Here is a 10106-nt window from a genome sequence, read left to right as displayed (position 1 = left end):
TAATGTTTCTCAGAAATCATGGAAGGTGTTGAACAAATACGTTCAATTAAAATTGACTGGTAACTTACATGTTATTAGTAGATATTCATTTAGTCTCCATAGGATGTCGAAATTTAACTTAAGAAATGTTGGCGTTTTTGTAGCAACTTACTTTGCTTGTTTTGTCTTTACATTTTTCTAATTTTAGGCCAAGAGCGCAGCACAATATTTGCGCAATGCATGTTGAATAGTTTATCTGGAGCTATACCAAACCTATAGATGCGTCAAAACGTTATAGAGCTGTACATGTTCTTTATGAAAGGAGCCACCAACAGACCAAAGATATGCACAAGACAGATAATAAGCAGTCAAATGAATTTCACTCATGTTGATTAACAAGGACAATTCATCAGTTGGATGCAATACTTTGTTACGGGTCAGGAGACTTTAAAATGTTGGTCACTAATGGATTTATAATAATGCGTTGGCGTCATTTTATTTTATTCAGTTTTTAATTAAACAAAAAAAAGCTAAACGGAACTAACGGTGAAAATAAAAAGGCTACGGTGGTTTCTAAGACAGCTTGCTTCAAGGAGTTTTACTTTTCTTTTGTCTCAGGAATCGGCTAGAAGCTGACGCGCGAGTTGGAGAAAATCTTGCGCGAAAACAGACGTGTGGCGGCCAATTTTAAGAAGCGATCAGTTTTGTATTTAAACTGTTGATAAAACTGATGATTAACTTTTCTTCTGAAAACGGCAATCATTTCTCTAAACGTTTTATGAAACCGTACTGTTTAATTTAAGGACCTAACGGTGCATGTGCTCACAACAAACGGTGTCGTTGAGTCTGGATTTAAGGATCTTTGATTACATATTGACGATAATGAGATGCATAGTACCCTGTGCCACCCCGAAACGCTATGGACAGCTCTCTTAAAAGTAGAATGAATGAAAGCGAATTTCCACTCAATAGACTGAGTTGCTGTTATGATCAGGACTCTTGAAAGGTGGTTACAGAAGAATTGCTTACTAAATACGCATGCATACTTTGCTCTTCTCCACCGCCCTTACGAAATGACAAGCATGATAGCTTAAATAGATCGTTTGTCTCACGATTGTTTCACATGGCTGTAGTTTGAATAAACAGACGTCAACGCAGTGGCGGCACCGCGAAACGACGTCTGTTTACTCAGGCTAACCTAGTTGTTGATGTCTGATCGCGACGCTTTATGTAGCAGTCCGAACAACGAGAATCGAAATCCTCCAATCACTAACATCCAAAGCAAGGATGTCAAACATAGTGTTACTACTTATATTGATACTGAAAACCAGTCGACACAACAACCTAATCAATGAAGACCAGCAGTTTAGCGGTCGAATCGTTGCGGTTCACACTTACAGTTATGTGAGTGACAACTGTTGTAAAAAACGATTGAATTGAACGATCATATCAAGTCGCGATCACCGAAGGCTAACACCTTTCATGAATTGTTAACAGTAAGCATATTCAAAGGAAAAGCTTTAACAGTGCGATACGGTATGGACACTGCTTGAGGGTAGAAGCGGCAATAAAAAAAACCCTTTGACAGTCATTGGTTTTGCAATTGACACATCATTTCCTTTCTCGTTTGATTCGTTGAAAATAAATGTTGTTAGACATTGCGACAGGTGAAAGAACCCCGCTTTTCAGTCTTTTGTGAGGCACTGAACTATGAGCTCTTATTTCTTTGTTTCAAAATTTAATTTGCAGGCGGTAATATGTGAAAATGTTTCCTGTCTAGTTAGCAACGCCACAACACTAATTAACAAGCTCTGTTAGCTTATAGAATACAACTGTTAGCATTGTTTGGCTTTCTCTTTAGCTGTGATGTCCTCAATAATAACGGCTGTGTTTAAAGCCACCATCGGCTTGCTCGTGAATAAAGGACGGGATAAGGCAGCAGAAAAGTTGAAGGATGGCGACGTAACAGATCAGAAATTCCGTGGCTTGATCGTGCGTGAAATCGACGATATCAAGTCGCAGTTGAAGGGCTTAGCAAGAAAAGATTTGTTAGCGAGTATCAGCTTCTTTAAAGAAGGAATCGAGTTGCTGTATGAAGTGTTTGATAAGGCAAGGCGCAGAAGGGAGCATGGGACGACAAAGGAAGAAGCAGCAGCTGGGACAGCTAGTGCTGAAGCAGTTTTTCTGGCAAAAGGAATGAGAAGACTGGAGCTTACGAACCTGGATGAGTCAGCATTGAAGGTTCTTTCAAATGCCAAAAAGAGATTCGAAGAAACACGCTGGAAAGCAACAGAAGCGTTCGCTAATGAAGCTTTGGAGTTGTCTGATCGCGTACTGGCCATGCAATATCGAGTAATGGCGACAATACTGGAGACAGTGGACGATCCCGAGATCGCATTAGCAGCGTGTAGAGTGTGTGTTGAAGAGCTACACAGTCTGTCAGCTGTTAAGGAATGTTTTACTGTCGAGCTTAAAGGAGGCTTCTGGGCTCGGTTTAGTAAAGAAGAACGAAGGGCGATTATTTCCGCCACTTGTCATGTGAATCGCACCATCTACGATGTTATTCTGATGGTCAGTTTTGGCAACAACCAGCTGTCCGCAAACAACTGGCCTTGTGTTGATACCGGGGAAAAGAAAGTGGATCCGCTCTTTGATGGAAGAGTTTCTAAAGTGTTGCAGAAACAAGGTATGGAGCACTGCTGTGTCACACCATGGTCATTTGGTCAGGAGGGTGAAAAAGAGCACAAGCTGAAGGATCCTATGGGTATCGCTACAAACGCAGATGGACACTTTATTATAGCAGACGATTCGGATAGAAGTGTGAAAGTGTTTGACAGCAGCGGAAAGTTTGTTCTCCAATTTCACCTTGAACGTAATGACACTGAGACGGGCTTAGATGTTTTTGATGTCGCCACTGATATGAACAATAGCAACATCTATGTATTGGTCGGGCCGTGGAGGTATGGGGCTGGGTGGGAAGTTAAGGTATTCAGTCAGACCGCTGACCTACTACACAAGTTTCCTGTGAGGGGAGAGGGCAGGGGCTACAGACTGGCAGTCACCAATAACAAAGTGCTGGTACTGACAAATAAGACTGTGCATGTGTACGAGCATGAGGGGAGATATGTACGCAGCTTCCCGATCGTAGAAGAGATTCTGGAGTTTGAACGTTATAGCATCACTGCTGGTCCTGATGGCCAGATCATGACACTGGATGGTTCCTGTGTGTTCATATTCACCGAAGATGGTAAACAGCAGCTTAAATTCAACATTAACACCAAAGAATATGAGTACTGGCGCATTGCATGTCATCCATCTGGTGAATTTGTTGTCGTCGTTGGATGGGAACGAGGAACAGAGGACCTGTGTGTGGCAATATACACTAAAGATGGTGAGTTCGTGAGGAAAATAGTAGCTGAAGAGAGGAATTTTTATATAGCCGGGATTACAGTGGGCATGGAGGGTCACATTGCTGTGACTGTTAGTGATGTTTCCCGTAATCGCAAGGTAATTGTTCTCTAGAGTTAGTAGGGAGTTTACGCAACAGGACGGCTGATGTGGTGGGACGGCAAATTTTTGTCCTTGTGTGACCAACGTCACGTCCAAGTATTTACGATTCTAGATTGTAACATTCCTACCACTCGTGGTCTTCACGTTGTAACAGATGTGAGAACAGCAGTTTTAGCCGCAAATCGCCTAAAAATGTGAAGGTTCTAAGATGTCATGTTGGTCACACAACGATAATTCACTGTCCCCTTCTGTCAGCCGTCCTGTTGCGTAAGCTCACCAGTGATTCTGAACACAAATCAACATTTTTTTTGGTGAAAACTAAAACGAAGGAAGTTTCATGAAAAAAATTAACTCATTTTTCTTCGCGACAATTCAGGATTATCGACTATAATGAAGACAGCCATTACTGCTCAGCTTTCGACTGTAACTAGCTACTAACAGTAACTACGTTTACTGATGTTTTAACTTTTGTTTTTTTTTCGTAGAGCTTGTAATGTATAATTCAATATCATTTGTGATGACGAAAACTTACGAAAATATACAAGTTTTAAAATAGCATAAAGAGTGTAGGTATATTGAGGGTGTATTCTTTTAGAACAATTCTGGTTATTCTTATTGTGGTTCAGAAATAACGGAATACACAGAATTTATTTCTGCGGCAAAGAATGCAATTCTGCCTATTCCTATCTACTCCTTGTATTCCTATCACAGAATAGTCCCAAAAGAATGCTCCCTGAGTCATGTTCACACTCAGTGTAATCCAGTTATTAATCTTATTTGAATGGTGAGATGGCAATTAAGGTTTACAGTTAGAACCTTTTTATTACACGGAATGCCCGCAGGGCATGACGTGTCTAGGTTTCGGTCGGGTATCTTTTTTTTCTTCGTCGTAGTCACAAATCGCCACATTAATTTTTGCATTAAAATATGTCCTCCCCTGGTAGGGATGTATTGTTCTGATTGTCTTCAACAAAAGCGGCCCAATCAAAATCTGTTATTCGGGCACATATCACGAGAGAGGGGACCCACTCATCCCTTCCTGTGTGACGTCAAGTCATTATTTGATTTATTCATTAAACCTTGATTAAATTCTACCCTCTCCCAGAAGGGATTTATTGTTCTGATTGTCTTGAACAAAAACAGCCCAATCAAAATCTATTATTGGCGCGTATATCACGAGGGAGGGGACCCACTTATCTCTACCTGTGTGACGTCAAAGCAAGTCATCATTTCGAAAAGTTGTTTTTGTTTAATGGCAGCCACATGTGTGAATTTAAGACTTTGATCTGCCGTTTTCAGAGAGAATTGAAAACAAACCTTTTTCAAGCAGTAAACCGAAATAATAATTTCTAGTTAGTACTCGACAGTTGAAAAGGTGGAAATTGGGAGAGTTCACAGCAAAGAAACTCTGCTTTAAAAAACAGATCGAATAATCAACGCGAAGGATTAGAGCTAGAGGAGGCCAGACCAGTTCAGCGGGGTCATGACGTTATTGCATAGTTATTTCTGGTATGATTCCTAGTAACACAACGATAAGTATCACGCAATATATCTGAATAAAACCATTCAGACAATTACTTCAATTACCAAGGGAGGCTAGTTTTTAAATATCTGCGAAACATACAATGGGGAATAATTGGGGCTACATTAAGCATTCCGTGTAATGCCATTAGAGGGGAATCTTGTTTTATAAAGTTTGCCTGGCCTTAATTGTTGTAGATGTTCAAAGGATTTTTTTAAAAACGGTTAGTTATTTTGCTGCTATGCATTAAAATTTTGGTGTTATTTTAAACTCATTGAGGAGCCTTGAAAATAACCAATCAAGGAGCACAACTTTTAATTAGCTGCCCTTCTTTTTTACCTGTTATATGTCAAAGGATACCGGAATTTCTCATTTCTTAAAGCTCTTTTTCTTTAAGCTATTTTGATCCTGATAAATGATTATATTTTTGACAAACTATTTTCATGGAGACTGAAAAATTATTTTCCTTACTAAGTAATTTGAAGTATTGTTAAAATTATAGTTGATTTTCATCTGCTTACAAGTATGAGTAGTGAAACATTTTCCCAGGACTAGATTGACAGCTCCACATGCAACTATTATCCTGGCCAATACGACATTAGCGACACTTGACTGTTTTGGCAATTTTTCCCATTTTACTTTGCTTCAGCAACGTCAACATCTTTCCCACAAGTCGCTCATTAACATAATATCCCCCTCCTTCTCTGTGCAATGTTGAGAATTTACACTTGTTGATTTGTCTTTGTTCATGGCCATTGTAATGGAGGGAGAATGCATAGGAGTAAAATCATGTCTGCATATCGGCCAAAGTAAGGCCTCTGTTCCAAACAATTTGGCCAGGATAATTTGTATAATGAAAATATAACTGCATTGTGAGACAATTGAGTCAGATCCTTGGGTGTTAATGATTTGATTTCAAAATACATGTCCATGCAGTTGATAAAAAATTTATATTTTATTAAAAACTGGATCATTGTATAATGCAATTCGAGCGATTTGATTGGCTTAGCGGCCATGGTATATGAGCCATTATACCATGCTCAAGAAATAGACAGGGCTTCTGATAGGGTGCGAAAAAAATTTGGAAATTATGCGGCACTTTTAAGTCTCATTATGCGGCAAGAAAGGTTTATTATGCGGCAAATTATGCGATTTCATTTTAGCTAATTTAACCTTGTTTTATTAGGTCTAAGAGGAGCATAATCCATTTTTTGCTGTTCAAGAAGCAATAATAGCACGGAAAAATGAAGAAACAGCTGAAATAAATCATTTGTTGCCTCATTTCAAATTATTGAAAATCGGATATTGCTAATTTGGTCAGGTCAGGGTTTGTTGCTTCCCACCAGCATTTTTTTCTGCGTTCCGCTTGTGTGACTCAGCTTCAAGGTCACAAACTTTCGAAGATGATCAACCACTATGTTGTACGAAGAGCAAACCAACAGACCATTGTCAACATGAAACGTTCCTTCGGGGTACTTTCTTGCTTTGTCTTTCGCCGAAATATTTACAGGAAGGTGCGATCTTTTTTCTCCTACGAAGAAGCGCTCGGCTTTTCTAACAACAAACTTATCCATACATTTGAGGATGTTTGTTTCAATTAAAACAAAATAACTACATATTGCAAACGACTATCGAGCAGTTTTCACGCCAATACCTACATCACAAGTATGAAGGGATCAAATGACATCTTAAAAATATATCAATGATTGTGATTGGTGTATTTACATAAAAGGATTGTTTATTCCGTGCCAATGCATAGAACGCCTGTTTGTTTGCTTGTTCAATGAATGAACGCTTCCAGGTGATTTTTAACGCCTTTTGAAAGAAAAAACTCCTTGAGATAACATTTAAATTATCAGAGAACTTAACATTAAACGAGGTTTTTGCTCTTTTTTTCTTAAATTGTACGATTTTGTACAAATTCTGCGATTTTTTATGAATTGTGCGATTTGTTGCGATTTTAGGTCAATTATGCGAAATCGCAACATCGCATAATATCAGAAGCCCTGAATAGAGACCATTAAATTGTCTTGTAATAATTCTTGCAACGCGAAATCAGCAAAATCTAGCAGTATTTCTTGATTGTTTTTAATAAGACAATTATTCCACTCACGCTTGTTGGATATGAGATGATTATAGCCAACTCGGCACTACGCACACCCTTGGCTATCTATCATCTCATATCCAACGCGCGTTGTTAAAATAATTTGTGGACTCTTATTCTCTTATTTTTATTCCCCACAAAAATGTACTCACTTATACAGTTATCACTAGTGACCAGAGCTTGTAATGACAGTTTGTAGCAAGAGAATCATGTACAGTGTACTTGAGCAATGTGGTTTTCTTAAGTGCTGGAAAGAATTTTGAGACCACATGATCTCATTTCTGTTGAAAAAAAAAAGATTCTTAAATTGATGTAATTAAACCACTGGTCACAAATATTAACTTTTATTGAAGTGTATTTACTGGTTTATAATCTTGTGTAATCGCTGTGTATACTAATGAACACTGATATTGGCCTTAAGTCAACACTAGTCTAGGAAGAGGTCATGTCAGCACTCAAGAGAGTTTAGGAAAACTGTAGTGTTTGTTTAAGTTGACAAACATTGAAGTTCTCCCAAACCTACTGTGGTTATATCGTGTAATTTAACAACTCATACAAGTTTGTAAATTGAACAGTTTTTGTTGTTACAATAAAGGTTTACTGGTATAGTTGTTTTGAAGTATTACAGGGGAAGTTATTTGGCATAAAAATTCCCATTTTATTTTCCTGGTTTTATTTTCACATTATAAATTCAAGTTTTATTCTCAAGATTGAAATATTTTCTTTACTATCAACTTTATAGACTGATTCTCTGACAACCTGCTGTGTAGTAGGGTGTAAAAGATTCCTCGTTGTCTTTACCGAACTACTTTGTAAATGATTGCTAAAACAGTCTCATCCCAGCGGCTACACTTGCGTTCAATAACATCTGAACTATCACACATCAACATTTCATGCACAGACTGGAAAGTTAGAACCACATGAGTGAAGCAAGGTTAATATGGACACCTGCAGTTTTTTTTTTCTTTACTGACAAGCCATGAATTGAAACAGATGCGATGCCAGTGTATCGTCTTGTACAAGTTTACTCTTGGAAAGGTCAACATGGTTTCTAGAAATTATGTTCGGGTGACAATGGGATCACGACCAAGTCACGTGGTTGGTCTGAGAAAACTTTAATGATTCTCGCTCCAATTTTAATTATCTATTACCTTGGCCGAGTGAATGAAAAAAAAAAGTGTTTTCGTGAAAATTTATGTGAAGAGAAATATATATGAATAGGAAATAGGATCAAGCAGCGCGTCTTTCCGGTATTCGCAAGTATGTTTCTTGGTATCCAAAAAGAAAACTGGGGCATTGCATTATAATGCATTATTTAGAGATAATAAAACTAAATTTGGATAAAAATGCCATACATTGCTTTACTGCTTTTTACAATAACTGTTGCCTAATTATCTCGCAAAAAATACCCCGCTACCCCAAATTGTCTTTCTGGATTCCATTAACCCATACTAAGATTAGCTTTTTCCGCATAGTCACAAAGTATGCAAAAATACTTTGTTAATTGTAGGCACCGTCATTAAACGTAGAAAATAAGAAGGTCCTTTAAGATAAGGTTTTCACTTTTAGAGCGCAAAGCTGATAAGTTGTTTGTGAGTCTGAGTTTACTAAATCATTTCAGTTATCATTTCCTAAAAAAAAAGGTTTCAATTTTTTTAAAGTGAAGTATGTCACATATTCCAACGGTAAAACACATATGGTAAACAGAGGCTGATCAACACTGTGTGTCTGTTTTCGCAAATTAAATACCTGACACCTTAGGGTTCCTGTATTGATATCACAGCCCTATTATCCCCAGTCTCCCATCTTGTGCTGTATTGTATCCAACCGGAACTGAAATTTGATGCTTTTATATGCCTCAAAAGCAGGGGGAAGAAAAATTGATCAGGAATCTATTTTTCTACTTTCTTATGAGAACAACATGAAGATTTGATGAAGCAAATAATTTTTTTTGTCATATACACTTTAAAGGTTCACACAATTGCTGATGGAACATAATATGCCAAAAGAAATAACACAAACAAAAAAACTTCAAAAATACAATAATATTCAATTGTTTCTTATATTTTACACTTTATTCAGATGTTCAAGCAAATTCACCCCTCCACACTTTAAAAGCCAGAGGGATTTTATTTCTTACAGGGGCATCTTTAGAGGGATTAGTCTGGCAGGGGTGTTCAAACCTTTCTTAAGCCAGCGACACACCTGGTGATTTTATACACCGATCGCAGTGAATTTGAACACAAGCGATTTTCACCCCTGATTAATAAGGACACACTTAGCAATTTTTTTCTCCTATCGCGACAATGTGGCAGTTTTGAAGTCGTGTGATAAAATTGCCCAACCTGATGGTTGACTTCACTGGCTATTCGCAGTGATGAGCGTAGAAAATCGTGGGAACGAGCACACTTGGCGAATGCCAACGAATTTAATCGCTGATATCTGATATGCCAGACATCAGCCATTTTATATGCTGATCGCGGCGATCGGCGTAAAAAGCCAGTAAGTGTGTCGCCGGCTTAAAGCACCTTATTTCTCCCCACAATATCTCTACTTAATCAAGCATACAGCTCATGAGATTAAAGGAAATGATCACCAGAGAAAGAACGTCTTGATGATTAAACAAATTCACTAAATGCATGTTAATACTGTGGCTTCTTTAAAGGTACAACTTTATACAAATACCAGTAGGCCATTTTCAAGTTGCTTTGAACCTCATTAAGAAAGTGAGGCTTCATGCATTGTTTTTATTATGAAATTAATTTACATTCATGTGCAAAAAAACTAATTTTTATATGAAAAGTTTTGCCCTTAGCCTCGCTTCCATAATGAAGTTGATTTAGCCACTCGGAAACGGCCCATTTAACTACACAAGCTGCCCACTTTACAGTTTTTGCTGCCAACATCTTTCCTAACTTGAACACCCCTCTCAAAACATAAGCTTTTTACAAGGTAATAAGCGGAAAAGAGTTGCAAGCAGGGGACAAAAAA

General features: G+C 38.0%; 1 protein-coding gene across 1 annotated transcript; it reads left to right on the top strand.

Moving 5' to 3' along the window:
- The first annotated feature begins 1845 nt into the window (after positions 1-1845).
- LOC146483037 (uncharacterized) lies at positions 1846-3501 on the top strand. The gene has a single exon (XM_085106196.1). It carries the CDS (start codon positions 1846-1848, stop codon positions 3499-3501), a length of 1656 nt encoding a protein of 551 aa, XP_084962322.1.
- The last annotated feature ends 6605 nt before the right edge of the window (positions 3502-10106 follow it).

This window comes from Pavona decussata, unplaced genomic scaffold (genome assembly GCF_977016875.1).
Source record: "Pavona decussata unplaced genomic scaffold, jaPavDecu1.1 SCAFFOLD_40, whole genome shotgun sequence".
Lineage (NCBI taxonomy): Eukaryota > Metazoa > Cnidaria > Anthozoa > Scleractinia > Agariciidae > Pavona > Pavona decussata.
This window is presented reverse-complemented; position numbering and strand designations above follow the sequence as displayed.

What these genes read in the sequence shown, in the direction of transcription:
- LOC146483037 (XM_085106196.1), top strand. Translation starts at nt 1,846, where the DNA reads ATGTCCTCAATAATAACGGCTGTGTTTAAAGCCACCATCGGCTTGCTC.